The 25,266-nt window shown below is 43.1% G+C and overlaps 1 protein-coding gene across 1 annotated transcript; it reads right to left on the reverse strand.

Annotated features, from left to right (window-relative positions):
- Positions 1-492: 492 nt before the first annotated feature.
- Positions 493-25,266, reverse strand: LY96 (lymphocyte antigen 96). Its single transcript, XM_056112323.1, has 5 exons — positions 25,094-25,266; positions 13,039-13,128; positions 11,460-11,588; positions 1,849-1,901; positions 493-596 (listed from the first exon to the last, which is right to left on the reverse strand). Exons 1-5 carry the CDS (start codon positions 25,203-25,205, stop codon positions 510-512), a joined length of 471 nt encoding a protein of 156 aa, XP_055968298.1. The 5' UTR covers positions 25,206-25,266; the 3' UTR covers positions 493-509.

Here is a 25,266-nt window from a genome sequence, read left to right on the forward strand (position 1 = left end):
TAGCATCTCATATGGTCCCCAAGGCTGCTAGAGCCAGGGAGTAATCCCTGAGCACAGCTGGGTGTGGCCCAAAAATAAAAAGGAAAGAAAATAAAACTGTCTATGAGCTAAGGATAGAAGCCTTAGAAGAAACACTGCCCCCACACACACAGACAGACACACACATACACATACCCTTTCATCACAAACTCCCAGTCTCCAAGAACCAAGAAAATACATTTTTGTTGTTTGCACCCATAGTTCCCAAGCACCGGTCTACAGAGTAGTGCGAGCCCACAGGCGAGAACAGCTGGAAACCACAGCTCTACACTCTAGTTAGAACTGCAGAGCATGGACCAGGATGGAGGAAGGTGCCCATCTGCAGGTGTAAGAAGACTGAAGTAAACATTGGTTGACATTGCCCCAGCTGTGGTGTTTTTATGACAGTCATAGCAAACCAATACAACCAAAAATTAAGTAAATAATCAAACCTTTGAAACAATAAGAGACATGATTTATTCTAACTGAATTCAAGGCTGTAAGATGGTAACATTCAAACAGAAGAGTGTTCGCTCCTCAATCCCAGCGACGGCTTCTGCTACACATTTATATTGTCCCTAAAAGGAGGGATCAGAAATATAAGAAAAAGCACATTAGATGCCTCTGTGGTAAGACTTTTTCATAAGAGTTTCATCTTCCAGGGAAAAAGTCATTATTTAAATTGGTTCTCTTGTTCTCAGTTTTCTAATAAGATGACACTCTAGAGTACACCTTTGAAGTCAGAGAGCATAAAACTCATTTATTTCCCAATTAAGAGATGATGGAGTTTAACAAAAAATTTAAACTAACCTGAGATTTTCTTTTTTTTTTCAATGTAAGAGCACTGCTATTTATTCAGCCATTGATCAAGCTGATTGAATTGGGCATGAACTACGCATTACTTTATTTTTTAATTTTTTTATTGAATATCCATGAGATAGACCATTACAAAGTTGTTCATAATTGGGTTTCAGTCATACAATGATCCAGCACCCATCCTTCCACCAGTGTACATTTCCCACCATCAGTGTCCCCTGTTTCCCCCAACCTCCTATCCCCCCACTTCCAGTCTCCCTCTTCAGAATGAACTTTCTTTCTTGCTTTCTCTCTCCTTTCCCTTTTGTGCATTATTAACCTGAGATTTTCAAACGTTAGATCTAATTTGTAACAAAGAAGCTGAAACACCATTAACGCTTATTTTAACAGTCACAAAAACTGAAGTGTAAAATTTCATTCTTAGAATTACATTTGCATCATCATTTCCTGATGCAAATAACTACAGTTAACTTGTCAATATTCATGGAAGCAGTTACTGAGTTACATATAGTAGGTGATATAATGCTAACACCCAAAAGATCATTCAACATTTTAATAATAAACATTCTCATAGTTTTAGCCATGTAATGGGGGGGCAGAAAATAAAGTATAAAATAGCTTTCTTTTATGAAAAAAAAGCTTTACTTTAAAGATATAGTTCCATATTATTTTACATAAATGTTTCCATGTTTTTATAGTCTATGAAGGAAATAGAAAATACTCAAAGCTGTTTTTTAAGCTTTGGACTTCTTTTTGAACTGCTATTTTTAGAATTTGTTCATTGCTTCTTTCATATTCTTAAACTTTTGTTGGTTTTTTGAGCCAGCAACACTCAGGTTACTCCTGGCAGTGCTAGGGGACCATATGGGATGGGATGTCGGGGATAGAACCCAGATGGGACATGTGTAAAGCAAGTGGTTTACCACTGTACTATCTCCCCAGCCTCTGTTTCAAATTCTTAACACATACACCATAGCAAAAGGTTTAAAAAGTACAGAATGACTCAAACAATACCTTAGAAAAAAAAATTCCCTTATAGGCGAATGATACTGTTGTATTCACAGTCTCTGCAAACAAAATACATAAAGTTACTGGTCATCATTAGATATTTGGGTGAGATGGTATGAACTGTACCTTTAACACTTTTACTACTAGCAGATAGAGTCCAAAGTAAAGTTGTAGAGAAATAAAAAATAAACCCTAAGAAGAATTCTCCTGGGGCTTTTCTCTGCCATACCACTCAAGCTTTTTTCTGCACCAGCCTTTATATCTTATCCTTTAGGGCCCATTTGTTTCAATCATGAATAAATAAATGGTGGACATACTGGTATTAAAAGGCTTCACCACCAGTTATATATGTGTATTTTAAACTATATTTAACTTAGCTTACAGAGACACTAGAATATATTCTTTCTTTTCTTAAATTTTTATTAGTGAAACATCATGAGGTACAGTTGTAGACTTACAAAGTTTTGTGGTTGGGTTTCAGTTATACAGTGATCGAATACCCATTCCTCCACCAGTGCTCATTCTCCACCAGCACCAGTCCCAGTATCCCTCCCACACACACCCCATCCCCCCATCCCACCCTGCCTCTGTGGCAGGGCATTCCCTTTTGTTATCTCTCTCCTTTTGAGTGCTGTGGTTTGCAAAAGAGACATTGAGTGGCAATCTTGTTCGGTCTATAGTCTACTCTCATCAATCATTTCCCATCCTGAGAGGAACCTCCCAACACCCATTATTTGGCGCTCCCTTCTCTATCTGAGCTGCCTTTTCCCCTAGCATGTGCGTCTGTCCTCAAAGCCATGGAGTAATCCTCCTGGTACTTATCTCGGCTATAGAATATATTCTTAAAGGAGAAGAAGAGATGTAAAAGGCAGCTAGGAAGCAAGGTTTCCTTCCAGTGCCACCACTGAGAAACTAAATGTGTAATCTCTATTAAAATGCCCAACCTGTTGCCTCAGAGGGGGTCAGGTGAGGCCCCTCCCTACCCCAAGGGACCCAGCCCCAGCAGCTGAAAAGCTCCAGAACTCATCCACCACCATGCTCATGGACACTCTCCACACTCAGGCCGAGCCTCACCACGAGTGAACCTATTCCTGGACATCTCATACCTCACACAACTCATGCTCCAAGAACCTCACTTGATGGGGTTTAAAGTAGGAGGCAGGGACTGGAGTGATAGCACAGTGGGTAGGGAGTTTGCCTTGCACAAGACAGACCCGTTTCAAATCTCAGCATCCCATATGGTCCCCTGAGCACCACCAGGAGTAATTCCTGAGTGCAGAGCTAGGAGTAACCCCTGTGCATTGCCAGGTGTGACCCAAAAAAGAAAAAAATAAAATAAAATAGGAGGCAACAAATTTTAGAGGGAATTTTTTTTTTACAGATACATATATTTGCATACACATGAACACACAAACACACACACACACACACACACACACACACACACACACACATATATATATGTACAAAAGGTCCAACCTTTAACATGTTAATAATCTCTTACAGAAGGGCTTAATGGCCCCTGGGTGAAATACAACAATCTTCACACATTTTTCCCTAAGGAAACTTTTTTGGAGCATTTTCAGTGGTCTTTCATAACAATACAAAATAAGTTATTTCGTTTTTTGGGGGGGGGCTTAGATTAGGGTTTGGAATGGAAACAACTGAAATATGGTGGTGGGAAGGTAACCTGGTGGTGGGATTGGTGTTAAAACATTAAATGTAATCAAATATTGTGAACTACTTTATAAACACTGTCCTCCCGTTGTTCATCAATTTACTCGAGCGGGCCCAGTAACGTCTCCATTGTGAGACTTCTTGTTACTGTGTTTGGCATATTGAATACTCTCGGTAACTTGCCAGGCTCTCCAAGAGGGGCAGAGGAATCGAACCTGGCTCGGCCAGCCTGGCTGTGCGCAAGGCAAATGCCCTAGTAAATAATAAATAATATAAAATGCCCAGCTGTGGGCCTGATTTTATAGTTTGTGTCAGAAGCACAAGGAAAATCACACTCCAGTGAACCTAATAAACAACATAATAAGAAACTAGAAGATAAGGTTAATGTTGAAATGTTTAGAATCTCTAGCAAGGTTAAGACTAAAAGGTGGTGGCAAAAAATTAATAATAAGGGGCTGGAGTGATAGCACAGCGGGGAGGGCGTTTGCCTTGCATGCGGCCCAACCTGGGTTCAATCCCCAGCATCCCGTATGGTCCTCCGAGCACCACCAAGAGTAATTCCTGAGTGCATGAACCAGGAGTAACACCAGTGCATCACTGGGTGTGACCCAAAAAGCAAAAAAATAAAAATAAATAATTAATAATAATTGGGGCCAAAGTGGGGGCAGGTATCCAGGGCCACACCCCACAATGCTCAGGACCTAGTCCTGGCTCTGTACTCAGGAGTGATTCCTGGTGGCATTTAGGGGGATTATTTGTGGTTCCGGGGATCTGAACTGGAGTCAGTCACAATCAGGGCAAGTGCCTTAGCTCCCATACTATCTCTCCAGCAGGCCCCCCAAAAATATTTTAAGTAATGTAAATAGTCAAATGCAAAATTGTTAGGTTATTGTTCAAAGAACTGGTTAAAGAAATTAATAAACAGCAAATGAATAGGTCCGTATGTGTATAACTATTCTCATATTTTGTTTTTGTTTGGGTCACACCTAGTGGTTCTCCGGGCTTACTTCTGGCTCAGTGCTCAGGGACCACTCCTGGTGGGATCGGGAAACTGTATGTGATGCTGTGTGTGGATCAAACCTTGGCTGGTCCTTTGCAACACAAGTGCACTGTCTGCAATCCAGTTCCTAACTATTCTTATTTTTTTTTAAGTTTACTTGTTTGCTCCTGTACATATCCTTATTAGGAATATTCATGCACTAGGATGTTGGTTCTTAAATCTAGTAAACTGGTTGTTGTATCTTCACAATCTTAGGATCTTTCTCTGAAGGTCAATCTAACTCAAATATAATCCTTAACAAAAATGTACTGAAATCCTGCTATGTGCCAGGGTGCGGGGAGATGTGGATGAATACAAAACTGTCCCTTATCTCAAAGAGTAAAGGCCTATTGGGAACAGACTCACAAAGAAACCTTTGCAAGCACAAAGGGCAATGGGAAAAACGCTGGAAGGACCAAAGGAGAAGATGCATTTGGGGTCAGAGCAATGGCTCTGCCTCAGAGTAGCCAGAGCTTCATCCTAGCTGCTCAACTCAGTGACCTTAGGCAGGGAAGCATTTAACTTTGTGCACAGCTGAAACTTGTGATAAGTAGCCCAATAGAACCCAATTGGACTACATCTTTATGCAACGGGGTGATACTGGACACAGACATATGCATAGAAGAAAACTGTGAAGGGAGTTGGGGCCAGAGCGATAGTAGAGCAGGTAGGGCGTCTGCCTTGCAGGAGGGTTCAATCCTCAGCATCCAATATGGTCCCCCAAGCACTGCCAGGAGTAATTCCTGAGTGTAGAGCAAGGAGTAACCCCTGAGCATCACAGGGTGTGATGTAAAAAAAAAAATTGTGTGAAGGGAGCAGGAAAAATTTGCCACCTACAAGTCAGGGATGACTGTTGCTGCTGGAATCTGGGAGAAGCCTGGGCCAGGTCCTTGCCCAGAGGAAGCCTGAGCCTGCTAGTACCTTGGGAATGGACATACTAGAACCGCTAGACAATAAGTCTCTACTGTGCTAAGTCAGCCAGCTTGAGACTCGTGACAGCAAACCCTCAAAAGAGCTTGGAAACAGAGCTGATGATCTGTAGTAAAGATGCCATTGAAATATCCACCTGTTTATCCAAATGCATGATTTTGAAAGAAACAAATTTTGGCTCCTGTACAAAAGATAATAATCTTATTGATTATTTTTATTTTTTGGCTGCTGGCCTTCTAACTGTGTTCTAAATCTTATATCCTGGGCACTAGCGATAAGGCTCCAAGAAGTACTGCAAAGGCCATGCATCTGTGAAGCCCGAGGTTCTCTTTCTTGTTGTTTGTTTGGTTTGGTTTTGGGCCAGACCCAGAAATGTACAGAGCTTTCTCCTGGCTCTGTGCTCAGGAATCCCTCCTGGTGGTGCTCCAGACACCAGATGGGATATCAGGGATTCAGCTAGGTCAGCCAGGTGCAAGGCAATTTCCCTACCTACTGTACTATCTCTTCATTCTTCGGTCTAACTCTGGAGTGCAACCAGGTCCTTGAGAACCCACCTTGGCTGTGACCCCCCCAAGCAGCACAAGAACAAATACTATGTTATATACGTATTTATGTATATACATGTTTATATGTATATATTATGTATGTGTACATACGTATTTTTATTGTTGTCATACTCTTCTTAGATCTTTTATATATTTAATATTTTTTAAAAGTATATGACTCTTATAACACATACAACAAGGAAAGGTATTTTTTGTTTTGTTTTTTGCTTTTTGAGACACATCCAGCGATGTTCAGGGGTTACTCTTGGCTCTGCATTCAGGAATTACTCCTGATGGTGCTTTGGGGACCATATGGGATTCCAGGGATCAAAACCGGGCTGGCCATGTGCAAGGCAAATGCCCTATCCCCTGTACTATCTTACTGGCCCCGGAAAGTTATTTTTAAAGGGGGTACATATGGTACTCACTAACTTGATACCCCAAACACCCAAGGTCTCCTCATGGTGTCAGAACATTACATCAGAACATATTGAGCTCTGTACCCATATGCTCAGCTGCCAGATGAGCATGTTTATCTCCATGTTCCAAAATTACATCGAACTCTACATGTTCAAACCATAACTCCCTCCTTACATGAAAGGTCCGCCCTTTCTTTTACAGGATTCCAAACCCACTCAAATAAACACAACTGTCCTGTCACCATCCCTCAGGGGACTTTTGAGTTTACCAAATCTCTGACTGCCCACTCGGATCACACAGCACATCCTCTCTCCCAAAGTGCTTCTCTCTTCTATCTCTGCCTTTCCCTTCCCAGGTCACCAGCTTTGACCAGCCCTCCTGGTCTCTCACTTACCCCCTTTCTCCTCCCCAAGTTTCCCACCTCGGCTAACCCTCTCCCCCTTCCATATGGACACTAGTTACGCTTGAAATGAAAATCTCAGTAAATGTGTTTGAAATGGAAATCTCTGCCCACCGACAATAGGATTCAGGCCAATATTTTATGTTGTATACGTTACATACTCAATCCTGCCCCCCATCTAGGTTCATCTCCAGCAAATCCCTATAAGCACAATCTGCTCGAGATTGTATATAATATATATTATATATAATATTATATATTATATATACATCTATATACTGGACTGGAATGTGTCTCAGCATCAAGCATTTGTCTTTGCCTCGCAATGTGTGCAGCTCTACGTTTGAGTCACAACTCTGCAAAAACAAAACCAAAACCAAAATCACTGCTCTCCAAATAAACCATATTTCTTCTATGCCTAGGTTTACAAGTGCTATTTCCAGGGAGTGCCCGTCCTCTTCAGCCTCTAGTGTCTTCAGATTCAAGAATAATATTTTCAGGGCCGGAGCAATAGTACAGCATGTAGAACATTGCATGTGGTCAACTTGGGTTCTTTTTTTTTAAAAAAAGAATAATATTTTCTGGCAGTCTCCTGCCCCCATGCCTGGCTGTCCTCTCCAGGAATCCTTGGAGGGAGGCGGGTTGAATTTCCCTCCCCCCGACCCGGAGCAGAGCCCCAGCAGCCGAAGACCTCCAGAACCAGCCACAGCCAGGCTGAGACCACTCTCCACACATCCAGACAAGCCTCATGCATGAAGGAATTGGCAGAGGAACCCAGGCATGTGGGTCCCAGAGCTGAGATCTCCAAGCCTGCTCGGATTGGGACTGGGCCTTCTCCACCCAGATCCCCCATCTTCCAGTAGGTCGGTGTCACACCCACCAGCTGACGCCAGCGCCAGGTTGGTCCCATCAACAGCCAAGACGCAGAGACTATAAAACCCAGCTCCCGGAAGCACGGCTGCATTCGTGGCCTCGCAACATCTTATTATCTCATTTTTCCTTTGGAGAACCTGGCAGGCTACTGAAAGTATCCTGCCCGCACAGCAGAGTCTGGCAAACTTCCTGTGTCGTACTCAATATGCCAAATACCAGTAATAATGATGGGTCTCATTCTCCTAACCCTGAAAGAGCATTGAATATGGCTCTTTCAAAATCTCAGGGCTAGGAAGAAGGAGACATTACTGGTGCCTGCTCGAGGGAATCGACGAACAACAGGATGATCGTGATCGTGACTGTGAATATTTTCTGGTGTCTTACCTAAGTTCTTCTGTCACAGTAAATAGATAAATACACTATCAAAACCAATGGCACAAGGGACTGCAGCCATAATACATAGCGCATTTGCCTTGCATGTGGCTAACCCGGGTTCGATCTCCGGCATCCCATAGTGTCTCCTGGGCACCGCGAAGAGTAATTCCTGAGTACAGAGCCAGGAGTAACCCCTGAGCATTGCCCAGTGTCACCCATAAAAAGCCAAAACAAACAAGCAAAATAACTCCTACACTTACACATTGCAGGACAGATCACGTATGTATGGGTACAACCCTTTAGAAAAACATTTGGCCTTCAGTATAAAAAAATCACAAATAGATTCAAGCCATTTAAACTTGAAAATCTTTCTAGGAGTTATCTCAAACTTCTTCTAAATCTGAAACTAGTTGCATTTAAAATACAAGAAAAAGGGGCTGGAGCGATAGCACAGCGGGTAGGGCGTTTGCCTTGCATGCAGCCGACCCGGGTTTGATTTCCAGCATCCCGTATGGTCCCCTGAGCACCGCCAGGACTAATTCCTTAATGCAGAGCCAGGAGTAACCCCTGTGCATCAACGAGTGTGACCCAAAAAAGAAAAAAATATAATTAAAAAATGTAAAAAAAAATAAAATAAAATACAAGAAAAGTTCAGGCTTCTGAGTTACTACAGGCATGCAGCTGACCCCAGTTTGATCCCCTGCACCACATAGCCCCCAAACACTATTGCTATAGCCTTAAAAGTCCCAGAGCAGTATCATAAGGGTGGCCCCAGAAAGTCCTGCAGCCCAAGTAGCACTTCATCTTCAAACCTTTACATTGAACCACTGGCAGTTGACTGGGAATCACTGAGAGAGTCCCCAGATCCAACCAGCAGCATATCTGAGGCCCCTGCAGATTATATAGGACCAGAGAGAGGGTAGAGCTGGGAAGGTGCTTGTCTTGCAGGTGGCCAACCCAAGTTTGATTCCCACCTTATGTTCCCGAGAGCCCATTAGTAATGATGCCTAAGTACAGAGCCAGGAGTAAGCTCTGAGCACAACCTAGTGTGGCAAACAAAACAAAACAAAAACACTAAAAATGTTTAATGAAATGAAAATAATATATGAATATTCATATATAATACGGTTATTAGAATAATATTTATGAAAAATCAGAAGGAAGCTAAATGCCCTCTAGGAGAAAGTTAAATAAACCAATATACACTAAGGAAGAAGCTTCCCTCTACAGTGTCTGTACTCGGAATTCTGAACCACATGCATTATTTACTCAAAGAGCTAAATCATTAATTGAATGTCACCCTAACCCTAAATGTAACCCTAATCTTTATCCTAAAACCTAACACAAAAAAACCTTAATAATAGTAAATAAATTGGTACTGAAGATGCAGCTCAATGGTACAGCACTTGCCTTGCCTGTTTGAGGCCCTCGGTTTGATCCCAACACTACCAAAAACAAATTAATATTTTAAAGTTTACGACTGTTTTTATGTCATGGAATAACATAAGATCAAAAGCAACAGAACCTGGGGTCGGAGCTATAGTACAGCAGTAGGGCATTTGCCTTGGGTGCGGCCGAACCGGATTAGATCCCCGGCATCCCATATGGTCCCCCAAGCACCACCAGGAGTAATTCCTGAGGGCAGAGCCAGGAGTCACCCCGTATATCGTCAGGTGTGACCCCAAAAAGCCAAAAATCAAAAAAAAAAAAAAGGCAACAGAACCGAAGAACTTATCTACAGAACTTGAGTTTATCACGACAGTGAAATGAGGTGGGGGACCTGGGAAAGGAGGTTGCTGAGATAGTGGAGGTGGAGTTGGGGGTGATGGGAAGGATGAGGGGGACCCTGAAATGATGGCGGAGGGAAGTGGACACTGATTAAGAGTGGGTGGATAGAATGTTGGATGCATTAAAACTCTTTTGTTACTAGTACTATAAAATTGTAAGTCACAGTGACTTCAATTTTATTTTATTTATTTATTTATTTTTGCTTTTTGGGTCACACCCGGTAATGCACAGGGGTTACTCCTGGCTCATGCACTCAGAATTACCCCTAGCGGTGCCTGGGGGACCATATGGGATGCTGGGAATCGAACTCGGGTCGGCCGCATGCAAGGCAAACGACCTACCCGCTGTGCTATCACTCCAGCCCCAGTGACTTCAATTTTAAAAATAAAAATATTTTTAAATAACTGGACTCTTACAAAGAAAACAATTTAACCTACTATACATACAACTTTAAAATAATTATGCAGAGCCAGGAAATTTGAATGTGCAAGGCTCAGGTTTAATCTCTGGCATTTTATAATTCTCTGAACTCTGCCCAAACTGATCACTGAGCACAAAGAAAACAGTGTGGTATAGAGATTATATCTGAACCACAGAACTAACAACACCAGGAGCAAGAGATACAAACTACAGCAATCAGGAGCCAGAATGACAGTAGAGCGGATAGGCTATTTGCCTGGCATGCAGTCTACCAGGGTTCAATCCCCAGCATCCCATCTGGTCCCCTAAGCTCTACTAGAAGTAACCCCTGAGCATCGCTGGTTGTAGGCCAAAACAAAACAAAACAACTGAAATTAAAAAAGAAAGAAAGAGAAGCTGGAGTGATAGCACAGTGAGTAGGGCGTTTGCCTTGCACACAGCCGACCCGGGTTCAAATCCCAGCATCCCATATGGTCCCCTGAGCACTGCCAGGAGTGATTCCTGAGTGCAGAGTCAGGAGTCAGCCCTGAGCATCGCCAGGTGTGACCCAAAAAAGCAAAAAAAAAAAAAAAAAAAAAAAAAAAAAAAAGAAGAAGAAGAAGAAAGAAAAAAACTTGGGGCTGGAGCAACAGCACAGCGGGTAGAGCATTTGCCTTGAATGCGGCAGACCCAGGTTCAATTCCCAGCATCCCATATGGTCCCTGAGCACCTCCAGGAGTAATTCCTGAGTGCAGAACCAGGAGTAACCCCTGTGCATGGCTGGTGTGACCCAAAAAGAAAAAAAAAACTGAAATAATGTTCCTGTCAAGGAGGCAGGCTGGGGGTGGGAGAGAACCTGGACACATTGGTGGAGGGAAGAGGACACAGGTGATGGAATTGTTGTCGGCATACTGTATGCCTGAAACTCAGCTTTGAATGACCTTTTAAATCAAGGTGTCTTAATTTTAAAAAATTAACTGTAAAGTATTGTTTTAGCTATGAAAAGTAAAAACTCTGAATTTTAAAAAGTCTCATTATTATAAACAGATCTTTGCATTATCATAAAACTGATTGCAGAATCAGTTTTCACAAAATTATTGAAACGAAAACCGATATATTATACTTCATGAAGTATTATGCTGTCTTGACAATAATAATAATTGACGCTTACCTCCTTTCATGGCTCGGCAAAAAGAATAATCATCATCAGATCCTCGGCAAATAACTTGTTTGCGCTTTGGAAGCTCCATGGACTTAACAGATATATAGAGATTAAAATATAATGGTGCTACGTCTATTCCTTTAAAAGAAAAAATTCCATTAGTGCCATAAATAAGAGATTTCAGTGAAAAATAAGTAATATATATTGTTCATTTATGCCCTGTGCTTTTCCCACATGATTTCATCAAAACTACCAATAATATAGATATTACTACTCTTGTTTTATAGATAAGAAAACTTAAGTTCTCAGTTTCTTATTACGTGACAACTGGTAGATCATAATCAAATAGAATGTTCCCAAGTCAGAGTTATGTTTGGGGACGGAAGATGCAGTAGAGCAAGTGCATTAAATGTACAAGGCAATGAGTTCGAGTGATGAATGCTATGCCTAAGAACAGAGGAACCTGGTTTTTATTTCATTTTTTAAACTTTGATTTTTTTTTAATTGACTAAGATACTCTGATTTACAATACCTTTAATGATGGTTTCACGTGTACATAATTCTAACACCACACCTGTCATCATTATACCCACCTCTTTCCCCAAGATCCCCAGTGCCCGTTCCTTTCAAACCTCCCTCACAACACACACACACACACACACACACACACACACACACACACACACAAGTGCAAACTAAGTTCTGTGAATTAATTCTCCCATGGCATTTCCCTGGGTCCTTCACTGCTACCTTGCTGTGTATCTTTAAGTCCCATATACAGGAAAATCATTGTCTTTCTTTCCCTGTCCTTCCAACTAACTTTACTTCCTTCCGAATCATGGCAGATCATATGATTTTATCCTTTCTTAGAGCTACACAATATTATATTGTGAATATATACCACAATTTATTGATTCATTTATCCATATTGGGCATTTGAGTTGGAGGAACCATTTTTGTAAAAAAAAAAATGATCTGGTCAAGACGTGGCTCAATGGTAGAGAACTTCTTTTGCATTTGTGAAACTGAGAGTTCAAATGCCAGCCCAGAAAAAAAAAAGAAAAAAAATAGGGACTGAGGGCTAGAGTGGTAGTACAGTGGGTTGGGAGCTTGCACTGCACACAGCCAACCTAACTTTGATCCTTGACAATCCCATATGATGCCCTAACAACACTAGAAGTAATTTCTGAGGGAAGAGCCAGAAGTAGTCTTTGAGTATCAACAAATGTTGCCCAACACCCAATACCCACCCAAAAGAGTAGCATCTAAAGACTCACATAGAAAGAAGCTAATAGTCAGCCAACAGACAGTAATAATTGAATACTGTCTACAAATGCATCACTTCAAAAGTGAATCCTTCTATAACTGAGACTTTAGTCCTTCAACCTTGTGGGAGATTTGAAACAAATATACCTAAGCTCTGACATAGAAACTACTGATATACAAAGACTACAAAATAATAATATCTCAATATAAGCAAGTAATTTTGTGGTAATTTGCTAGCACAATCTTACAGCAATACAAAACTAACACATGTACATTTTGAACACACCATTTATCATTGATAGTTCTTATGCCTTGAACTTACTTGGAATGTAGGAAAAATGCAAATATCCTTTGCCGCTCATCAGTGACGTACACGGATCAACACTGACAGAAACAGGGTAGTGCACGTTATCTAAAGAGATAAAGTTAAAGTCAATAAAGTATTATTTGTCATATAAAATAAGTAGAGTATTTTTTTAAACCTTCCCACATACTTCTTATCGATATCTAGAAAGTACAATTTTCTGAGGGATATGGGTAGTCTTTTTGGGGGGTCACACCCAGTGATGCTTAGGAATTACTCTTGGCTCTTCAGGTAGGAATTACTCCTGGCAGTGCTTGGGAGATCATATGGAATTTCAGGGATAAAACCCAGGTCGGCTGCTTGCAAGACCAATGCCCTACCTGCTATACTATCACTCCAGCCCCTAAGCACAGTACTTTGATTCTCAACACCCTTTAGCTTTAAATTTGAAATTAAGATTGTGAAATAAGAAATGTTGAAGATAAAATTTCCTAAAGAAACATAGTCTGGGGGTATGGTGCCGCCAGCAGGTCAATCTGTACCTGTGAGGCGAGTGCATCAGCAGCCTCATGGCGCCTTCAGACTTCCAGATACCCCAAAATTGCTGCTGTGCCTTTGGTCAGACCCCAAAAACTTGGGGCAAAGTTTAACAAGAAAGTAAACGGCCAAAAGTTAGGTATGTGGGAGACACACCCACAAACCACCTCCAGCTCAGCTATATAATTGGAGGCAAGGCCTCTTTGGTTCCTGATTGAACTGCTTAATGGACATGATCCCAGAGACTCAGAAACGAATCTCAGAACCCAGTGGCTTTAGGTAGAAATGCGTCTGGTCTCTGCAGTAGGCTACCGGTGCTGGGCCAACCCAGGTGGGAATAGGTTTCGTGCCTTGGCCTATTCCCCCTGGCATCCCAGCGGCCGCCATCCGTCTGAGGCCACTGGATAGTCACATTTGGGCTCCCAGTGATGAGACACACAGGGCCTCAGGGGACGAGGGTGGAGCCGGGCTTGTCCTCCCCACCCCAATGAGACCCCAACTCATCGCCCACGAATGGCCTCTCTGGCTCCTCATCAAGCTGCTCAACGGCCTTGATCCCAGAGACTCAGAAACAAATCTCGAAACCCAGCAGCTTTTGTCAGAAATGTGTCCGGACCCCGCAGTAGGTTACTGTCGCCGGGCCACCCCAGAGGGGAATGGGTGCTGTCCCTCCACCTTCTCCCTCTTGGCGACTTGGCGGCTGTCATCCTCCAGAGGCCATTGGACAGTCAGGCTTGGGCCCGCAGTGACGAAACTTGTTGGGTCTCATGGGATGGGGTGAAGGTGGAGCCGGGCCTGTCTTCCCCACCCCAATGAGACCCCAAGTCATCGCCCATGAATGGCCTCTTTGGCTCCTCATCAAGCTGCTCAACGGCCAAGATCCCAGAGACTCAGGAGCAGATCTCTAAACCCAGTGGCTTTTGGCAGAAATTCCTCCAGATTTAAGTGTTAAAATTTCAGAACTTCAAAACCACATGGCCCTACTGCAGCCACACGACATCATATGTTATTCATAACCAGCAATAGAACACAAATTGTCTATTGTTGCCTTTTCAGCAGATCTGAGTGTTGGGATAAAATCTTAAATAATGGTGGGTCTGGTGTCGAAATAGTGAATGTGATCAAAGTAGAGAGAGAGTAATGTAGAAATCATCTGCCCCACAGGCAGGGGGAGGGTGTGGGATGGGGGTATACTGGGATTTTTGGTGGTGGAGAATGGGCACTGGTGAAGGTATGGGTGTTTTATTGTATGACTGAGACTTAGACCCAAAAGCTTTGTAACTGCTCTCATGGTGATTCAATAAATAAAATTATAAAAAATGGAAAAAGAAAAAAAAAGTAAGGTGGAGTTCATGCACAATTCAATCAGCTAATCAGTGGCTGAATAAATAGCAGTACTCCTACCAAAAAAAAAAAAAAGAAAGAAACATAGTCACTCTCTGTGTATCCTTTTCAAGTAAAAAGGCTGCATCCACTCTTTACAATAGCCAGAAACTGGAAGAAACCTGAATGCCCACGAACAGATGACTGGTTAAAGAAACTTTGGTACATCTACACAATGGAGTACTATGTAGCTGTTAGAAAAGATGAAGTCATGAAATTTACATACAAGTGGTACAATATGGAAAGTATCATGCTAAGCGAAATGAGTCAGAAAGAGAGGGATAGACATAGAAAGATTGCATTCATCTGGGGGATATAAAGTAACAAAGTATGAGATTAATACCCAAGAATAGCTGAGATCAGCACCAGGAGGATTACTCCATAACTTAGAGGCCAGCCGGGTATCCTAGAGGAAAGGGCAGTTCAGATAGAGAAGGGAGCACCAAATAAAGGATGTTTGGAGGATCCTCCCAGGAGGGGAGATGCATGTCGAAAGTAGACTATGGACTGAACATGTTTGCCACTCAATGCCTCTTTTGCAGACCACAACACCCAAAAGGAAAGAGAGAACACAGGGGATTGCCCTGCCACAGAGACAGGGGGGATGGGGGGATGGGGGTGGGAGGGATATTATCCATGGTGGTGGAAAATGGGCACTGGTGGAGGGATGGGTATCTGATCATTGTATAATTGAAACCAAAGCACAAAAAATTGTAAATCTACAACTGTAAAAAAAAATAAAATAAAATAAAGGGGAAAAAAAAGTAAAAAAAAAAAAAAGGCTGCATCATCCCACCACTGACATTTTAAAAAAGAAAGCAAAAAAAGATAAAGAAAAAGAAGTTGAAGATAATTTTTAAAATCTCCTTCCTAGAGGACTGACGTCAGCAAGATTGCAAAATACTAAACCAAAATGCCCATTGCCCTCCCACACACACCCCATTTCAGCAAGCATTCTGAACAAATTGCATTTGTGAGAGATCGAAGCTAATCTAGAGGCTTCTGCTTCCCAGAAGAATGCAAAGCCAGAATCACCAACATTGGTAAGGGGATCTATAAAACCCCACACACACAACAAGAAAACTATCCCTGCCACCGCAAAAACAAGAAAATATTCCCTGACCCTTAGTTTACTCTCAGCTGATGTAGGAGGCTGTTCATACATTCAGAATTCCATTTTCTAAAGGAGCGTCCTAGGGGGCAACCTGCCAATCTCACCAATGCTTGTGTAGGTCCAACACTGGCTAGCAGCTGTCCAGGAGGAGAACTCAGAGAATAATTAGTATTAGTAGAAAATATAACCCCAACCCTAGCTCAGCATCAAGGGAGCAGACAAAACCACTTGTTTCTTCCGAGAAAGAGAGGGTTGTTGGGGACCCAGATAGATGGCACAGCAGAGAAGCACTTGGCTTTGCATCCTGTCCACCCCACTGCAATCCCTGACACCCCATGTGTTTTCCTGAGCCGGCCAGGAGAGATTCCTGACAAGAGATCCAGGGGGATCCCTGAGAACAGCCAGGTATGATGCCAAAACAACAACAAAAGGAATGAGAGAGTTGTTTGAAAACCCTAGGCTCTGACCAGGTTGATTGGTGAAGGAGCCTTCTCAAGAATGAAACCAGATTTATCTGTATTTTATCCATATTTTCAAGGGTATGAATAATTTTTGTTTTGCTTTTTGGGTCACATCCAGCTATGCTCAGGGGTTATTTACTCCTGGCGGTGATCGGGGGACCGTTATAGGATGCTGGGGATCGAACCTGGATCAGCCGCGTGCAAGGCAAGGCAATCGCCCTCCCCACTGTGCTATTTCTCCAGCTCCAGGTCTAAATAATTTATAGACATTATTGCCTTCCTAGGGAAGGAGGTAATGGCCATGGAACTGAAATGTAGGTATTCTCACATTCCACACAGCACCCATGCCCCAGCCATGGGCATGTAGAAAACCCTCAGTGCCAGCTAATCAAGATTAGAGCAGAATTCTAGAACGTTTGAAAAACAGGGAATGACCAAGGCCATGATCTATTTAAGTCTGAGGGGAAGTCTCTATTTCCCTTCGGTTCCTACATATCTGAACCTAGTGTAATTATGATTAAAACATCAACAATTTCATTCAATCCAGAAACTGTTCAGGATACATCTAAGGGAGCTCAAAACACTGTGCTAAGTATTAAGCCAGGTTCCAGGCACCTCTGGGTGTGGAAGGATGACTTAAAGGGCAGAAAATTGAAGTCTAGTGTTGGTTTTCATGAAGAGTTGGTCTCTACAGCAGAAAGTCTACAATTTTTCTAGGAATAACTGTCCAACATACAAAAAACAATGCATAATTGTACAAATAAAGAGATCATATAATAGTATACGTGTGCTTAGGGGGGCAAGAGGTGCTGGGTCACACCCAGTGGTGCTCAGGACTATTCCCTGCTCTGTGCTAAGAAGTGGTCTCTGATGGCACCTGAGGGACCCTATGTTGTATGGGGGATGGAACTTGGTTGACTGCTTGTAAGGCAAGCTCTTTACCACCTGTACTATCTCTTCAACTCTCGCATGTGCTTTTCATTTATTTGCAAGAGTTTAAGAACTAATGGGAAATATATTTATTATTTTTAAATCACCATGTGTATGGTAAAGTTCTACATTTGGTGCATTAAATACTGAGACTAGTTACCAGATTCAGCAAATGCAGACAAAAACCTTCATTTTCCCTGAACCGAAGGTCTACATTGCTAACTCATAGCATATCATCTCACTAAACTCAATCTCAAAATCCTTATTTTGTGGTAGAAGATGAAAGCAGCACTTTGGGCGGGGTAGGGGGGCAAAGGGAACACAGCTGCTGTACTCTGAGCTTACTCCTGACTCTGTACTCAGAGAGTACTCTGAGTGGGACTCCAGGGACCATCTAGAGCATCAGGATCAAACCTGGCATGACTTAGGGCAAGGCAAGAGCCTTCCCCCTGTGCTACCTCTCCAGTCCCTGTCATATTTTATTCATTGAGGCAATGTCAGTTTACAAGCCAGTGTGTATCTCAGGATCTGGGTGGAGGATGCTCACCCAGATCCTCCAAATTCCAGTAGACAGGGGTCACACCCACCAACTGGCCCCCTAGCGTTATGTAATCCCATCAATGGCCAAAACTCAGAGACTATAAAACCCAGCTCCCGGAAGCACGCGGCCACATTTGTGGTCGTGCAACATCTTATTGTGACATCTTATTATCTCATTCCTACTTTGGACAAAGAGACAGGCTACCGAATGTAACCTGCCCACACGGCAGAGTCTGGCAAACTCCCCGTGGCGTACCCAATATGCCAAATACCAGTAACAATGATGGGTCTCATTCTCCTAACCCTGAAAGAGCCTTGAATATGGCACTTTTTAAAAAATCTCAGGGCTAGGATGAAGGAGACGTTACTGTGGCCTGCTCGAGGCAATCGACAAACAACAGGATGGTCGTGATCATCATGCTTGTGATCATGTATCTCAGGGATTCTATTTCATACCTCTTCAATAGATAGATAGATAGATAGATAGATAGATAGATAGATAGATAGATAGATATGGATTATAGATATACATGTATCCATGCCTACTACCCAATACCTCCCCCACTGGCCACTGGACCTTCTCTGGCCTTTCGATGCCTCCCCTCTTTTTCTCAGCTATTTCAGTCCTATAGTAGAACCCTAGGGCTTGTTCAGAATTCCTCATGTTTTCCTTATTTGTGTGTGTACGTGTGTGTGTGTGTGTGTAGTTTTACTTAGAATATGAGATAGGAGAGAGAGATAGCCTTAGAATACATCCCAGAGATGCAAAAAAGTATAGTTGAAGTGACATCTGCATTTGTTTGTTCATTGCAGCATTGTTTACAATAGCCAGAATCTAGAAAAAAGCCCGAGTGCCCAAGAACAGATGACTAGTTAAAGAAACTTTGGTACATCTACACAATGGAATACTATGCAGCTGTTAGAAAAGATGAAGTCATGACATTTACATACAAGTGGTTCTACATGGAAAGTATCATGCTAAGTGAAATAAGTCAGAAAGAGAGGGACAGACAAAGAAAGACTGCATTCATCTGGGGATATAAAGTAACAAAAGAGGAGACTAACACCCAAAAATAGTCAAGATAAGTACCAGGAGTTTCACTCCATGACTTGGAGACCAGTCGCACATGCTGGGGGAAAAGGCAGCTCAGATAGAGAAGGGAACACCAAGTAAAGGGTGTTGGGAGGATCCACCCAGGATGGGAGATACATGCTGAAAGTAGACTATAGACCGAACATGATGGCCACTCAATACCTCTATTGCAAACCACAACACCCAAAAGAAGAGAGAGAACAAAAGGGAATGCCCTGCCACAGAGCCGGGGTGGGATGGGGGGATTGGGGGTGATGGGAGGGATACTGGGATCATTGGTGGTGAAGAATGGGCACTGGTGGAGGGATGGGTACTCGATCATTGTATAACTGAAACCCAAACCAAAAATTTGTAAGTCTACAACTATATCTCATGGTGTTTCACTAATAAAAATTTTTTTGAAGATTGCTTTAGAAAGTAAAAGAAGAGAAATAATGCTCTGAGTTGGGGGTGCACAATGCCAGAATGCAATGCCTTTTCTTTTTTAAAATATATTATATATATGTCTATATATGTCTCTCTCTATATATATATGTCTATGTATACTTTTGTGGTTCTGGAAACTAAACTCATGACCTCCCACATGCACAGCAAGCACTCTAGCACTGAGCTATACCTCCAACCCCTCAGAATCCTTCTGAGCCCAACTTTCCAGGAAATATAGTTGTACTGAAAATTAACCCAATGCTGGTATGTGTGTCAGTATTAAGTGCTTGGGGCCGGAGCGATAGTACAGCGGAAAGGGCATTTGCCATGCACACAGCCAACCTAGTTTTGATCCCCAGCATCCTATATGATCACCTGAGTAATGCCAGGAGTAATTCCTGAGTGCAGAACCAGAAGTAACCCCTAAGCATTGCCGGGTGTGACCCAAAAAGAAAAAAGTATTAAGTGCTATGGGAGACCTAGGGAGAAAGTGATGACTGAAAGTGATAGCGCTTCATTTTACACCTTTAGTGGAATTTCCATTACATCAATACGTGATTACTTCAGATATGAATGTCCTATCCTATCCATCTAGAAACTCCTCTTCCTGAAACATGGAACTGAAAGCCTGAGAGTTCCTGGGATTGAGCACACCTGGTTTGCAGAGAGGCGATCTGAGTACATTTCCTTCACTGCCTGATTCCCTGCACTGCAATTCCCTGAGCACTGGTTGGAAGTAGCCGTGAGCACAGCTAAGGCAGTCCAGAAAATCCCCTAAAAAATAAAATACAAACACCATACTAGTTTTTTTCTCATGACCATGTCATATCCATAGTGCTTAGAGCAGGATAGGTACTCAGTCACCACGTTTTTTTACTAAACAATAAGTTAACTCTTGGAGTTCAGTTAGAACTAAGTCATCAGCTGGGGTATACCTGAGCTCAGGTGTACAGGGCTCTGTGAACTGACTCACCTGTCTACCCTTTCTGTCTTTCCCAGATTTGGAGAATAAATTAGCCAAAGTCCCACCATTTTTTTCTTTTATGTCTAGTCATTTCTGTGGGCTATAGACAGAATTGTGTCCTTTCCATCCCATCCTCAAATTTATATGTTAAAATCCTAAACACCAGAATCTCAGAATCACGACGATCACGACCATCCTGTTATTCGTCGATTGCCTCGAGCAGGCCCCAGTAACGTCTCCTTATCCTAGCCCTGAGATTTTTAAGAAAGTGCTATATTCAAGGCTCTTTAGGAGAATGAGACCCATCATTGTTACTGATACTTGGCATATTGGGTACGCCACGGGGAGTTTGCCAGACTCTGCCATGTGGGCAGGTTACATTCGGTAGCCTGCCAGTTTGTCTAAAGTAGGAATGAGATAATAAGATATCATAATAAGATGTCTCCTGCCCCCACGCCTGGCTGTCCTCGCCAGGGCCCCTTGGAGGTTTGCGGGTTGAGCTTTCCTCCCCGCCCCGACCAAGGCTCCGGCAGCCGAAGACCTCCAGGACCAACCACCACCATGCTGAGACCACTCTCCGCACACATGAAGGTACTGGCAGAGGAACAAAGGCAAGCGGTTCCCGGGGCCGAAATCTCCAAGCTTACTCGGATCGGGGCTGAGCATCCTCCACCCAGATCCTCCGAATTCCAGTAGGCGGGGTCACACCCACCAACTGGCCCCCTGGCACCGTGTAATCCCATCAACTGCCAAGACTCAGAGACTATAAAAACCAGCTCCCAGAACCGCGCGGCCACGAATGTGATAGGGTATTTAAGGAGTGACCATGCAAAGGTCTTTAGATTTATAATCTACTGCAACATGATTTGTAGTATTATAAGAAGAGATTTAGAGGGACCAGATAGATAGAACATGCTTAAGGCCTAAGACTTAAGGTTCTTGTTTGCATGCAGCTGATCCCCAGAACCATTCCAAACACCCACATACAGTGCAAACCTGTGTTTGATCCCAGGTACTGCATGCTTCCCTGAGAACCTTCTGGACTAGCCCCTGAGCAGAGAATCAGGAATAAACCCTGAGCACCAATGGTGTAGCAAAATAAAAGAAAGAAAGAAATTAAGAATAGAACCTCCATATAATGCAGCAATTGCCCTCTGGGTATCTACCTCCAAAACACTAAAATGTTAATCTGTAAAGATTAACACATCAATGTTCATTGCACTAGCTAAGATTCAGAAACAATAGAGAAGTGGATAAAGAAATTGTGGTATAATCTTTCTCATACATGGGACTTGAAGATAAACAGCAAGGTAGTAACTAAGGGTCAATGACAACACAAGGAAGAACTCCACACAACTGAGTTTGTGAAGATAATTCTGGGGTCAGCTGCATGAAAGCAAGAGCCTTAAGAGAAAGGTGTTGGGGTCCTTGGGGAGGGTACACTGATGAGGGGTCTTGTGATGGAATTATGTGCGTGGGAAAACATCATTAATCAGTAGTATAAATCACAGAAGCTCGATCAATTTTTTAAAAAGCTTAAGAAAATAAAGAAAGGAAGAAATTGTGATATGGCACACAATGGAATACCACTCAACTCTGAGAAAAGATGAAATTATGTGGTTTGCTGCAACCAGGATGGAACTGGGAATTGGAGGTAACAGTGCTAAATGAAGGAGTCAAGAGGAAGAAAGACAAATATTGGTCAATCTCACTTCATGTGGAGTATAAAAAATCAAAGCTAAGGGTTAGACAGTCCCCAATGGAAACAACCCCTGAGATGTTGTCAACAGTGAAATGGAACTGAAGCTGGGGGCGGGAGGTAGTGGGGGGATTTGAGGGGGGGCAGGGCTGGGGCATTCAGATGACGGTCAAGGGTTATTGACACAATTGTTGGTGAGGCTGTGAAGTAACACTGAAAGTATAAAACATGGAAACTGCTGAAATCCCCATTAATTCAGTAAAACTCAATACATACATAAAAAAAATTTAAATGGGGTCCAGACAGATAGTACAGAGGTGAGGTCATTTGATTTATATGCAGCCGGCCCCAGCACAACATAGGGGTCCCTGAGCACAATTGGGGTCTCTCCTGAGCACAGATAGGAAGAGTCTCCAAGCACAGCCATGTATGGCACCAACATGCCCTATTCCGTGACAAAAATCAAAATGACCTTGTAGGATAAGGAGATTTCAGGAGCTGGAGCAATAGCACAGCGGGCAGGACGTCTGCCTTGCACGTGGCCGACCCTGGTTTGATTTCCAGCATCCTATATGGTCCCCTGAGCACCGCCAGGGAAAACTCTTGAGTGCAGAGCCAGGAGTAACCCCTGTGCATTGCCAGGTGTGACCCAAAAAGAAAAAAAAAAGAGATTCTGAAATGGACAAATGGAAATGGAATTCAGCACAATATATCCATAGGGAAAAGCCACAGCTGTGGGACTGGCAAACACCCAGGTCTTATCCTCACCTGGTAATAAAACTCTGATTCCCCAAGAGCCATTTTATATTAGCAGTTACCAGAGTGTGTTTCTCAGGACAGTCAGCAAACACTTTGAAAAAAAAAAAATTTTTTTTAAAAAAGGAGGAAACTTGGGGATTTCATGGGTTTCTGTAATGCAGAACTTCTCAGTACTCAAAGTACATTTATAAATCTTCCTCCAAATGATTAGATCATAAATTCTTTTTCCCCAAGAGAATCTCACAGATGGAGTACTACAGTTAGCATTCTTTACTTTTTTCCTGGTATAACTCACTAGTGGGTAGAAAATCCCAGCCAACCTATGATGAGCACTGTAGCGGGAAGTACTAGAGCAAGCTCCAGACATTAGCATGCTTGTACAACTGCTGGGGCCTTATTCCATCCCCGGCATTAGAAACCCATCCCCAAGCATCCCTGGGTGTGGCCTTGGTGTTCCCCTCACCACAGGGCCCAAGAATCCCCACATCCTTGGGCCCTACCACTGAACTGCTGGCCCAATTGGCCAAATATATCCAGCTGTGACCTTGAGACCCCCTGAACACCACTTGGGAGCATCCCTCCATCAAAAAAAAAATACCTGGGGCTGGAGTCATAGCACAGTGGGGAGGGCATTTGCTTTGCACATGTCTGACCGTGTTCAATCCCTGGCATCCCAAATGGTCCCCCAAGCACCACCTGGAGTAGTTCCTGAGTGCAGAGCCAGGAATAACCCCTGTGTATTGCTGGAGGTAACCCAAAAAGAAAAAAAAAAGTAAACAAAGAAAGTACCAAACTAAGACAGAGATCAGGCCCTCATGTTGTGCTTCCAGACCTGCAGACATCTGGAGAAAAACAGGAGGGAAAAAAATCAAAACAACAGGGTCACAGATGTGGCTCATGGTGCAGCATTTGCTTTGCAGGTGTGAGGTCCTGCACTTAATCTCCAGCACCGGACAGTCTTCTATGTACCTCCGAGAACAACCCCTGAGCACCAAAGCAGGAGTAGCCTCTGAGTATTACTGGGTAGCACTGTAGCACTGTCCTCCCATTGTTCATCGATTTGCTCGAGTGGGCACCAGCAACATCTCCACTGTGAGACTTGTTATTGTTTTTGGCATATCAAATATGCCTCAGGAAGCTTGCCAGGCTCTGCCGAGCAGGCGGGATACTCTTGGTAGCTTGCCATGCTCTCTGAGAGGGATGAAGGAATGAAACCCGGGTCAGCCGCATGCAAGGCAAACACCCTACCCGTTGTGCTATCACTCCAGCTGTGCTATCGTTACTGGGTGTGACTCCCAAAACAAAACAGGACTGGAGAGTTAGTACAAGGTTAATGTGTTTGCCTTGTGTTTGGCAGACTCAGGTTCGATCCCCATCGTTACATATGGCACCCTGAACCCACCAGGTGTAATCCCTGGGCTGAGCCAGAAGTATCCCACAGCCAGGTGTGGCCCAGAAACAAATTATTTTTTAAAAAGTGAAATTCGCCAGCTCATAGCATAAGTGTATGACTATATTTTTAAGTAACCAATATTTTAATTCCTACATGCCATGTGCTAAAAAATACTTCATAATAATCCTTGTAGAATATCTACTTTCGCTTTCATTTGTACAAAATTTTAAAATGAAAAAAAAAATCCCAGCTGGGGCACAGTCCAAAAACTAAAACTATTCTGCTAAAGGTCATAGAGCAATGAACTACCAGAACTAGGCTGACATCCAATGAGGAAGAGGAGTCCAAGAGTTCTCAGAAATCAGCCTGAACCCTTGCAGGGCACATGTTACAGGAGTCCTGCCGCAGAACGGGAGAAAACGTGACAGCCCGGAGGAAGGGTCCGTTCCAGATGATGATGCTTCTACCTTCTGGGGAAGAACCGGTGAATGTCGGGCTGCAAGAAAGACTCAGGAGCAGTGTTCGGCTCCAGCAGGGTGGTAAGCAGGCTTCCAGAACAGAGAAGTGGTCACAGGGGAGAACAGAAATACCCGGACGACAAGTACAACAGTGTGTAAAGATCCGTGAGGTCTGTGAAGTACCAAAATTCACCCAGAGCCGAGGCCCAACGGCCCCTCTTACTGCATTTCCCCTGTGCCAGAGGGGGCGAACGAAAGTTCCTGAGGAAACAGCCCCTCCTTAGCTGACACTACCACCTCGTGCTGCCTCACTTACCACAGTAGGTGTACGAAACACTGAGCGTCGAGGTGTTGCAGACCCAGAACCGCTCCTTCAGATCAGTCAATACCGGAGAAAACAGGGCAGAAAAAAGCACAAATGGAAACATGATTCAGTCCGATCTTGAAAAAAATGTAAGGAGACTTGGAACTAATCTTCAGATTGTTTCC

This window comes from Sorex fumeus, unplaced genomic scaffold, assembly GCF_029834395.1.
Source record: "Sorex fumeus unplaced genomic scaffold, SorFum_2.1 ptg000002l, whole genome shotgun sequence".
In the NCBI taxonomy this organism is placed as follows: domain Eukaryota; kingdom Metazoa; phylum Chordata; class Mammalia; order Eulipotyphla; family Soricidae; genus Sorex; species Sorex fumeus.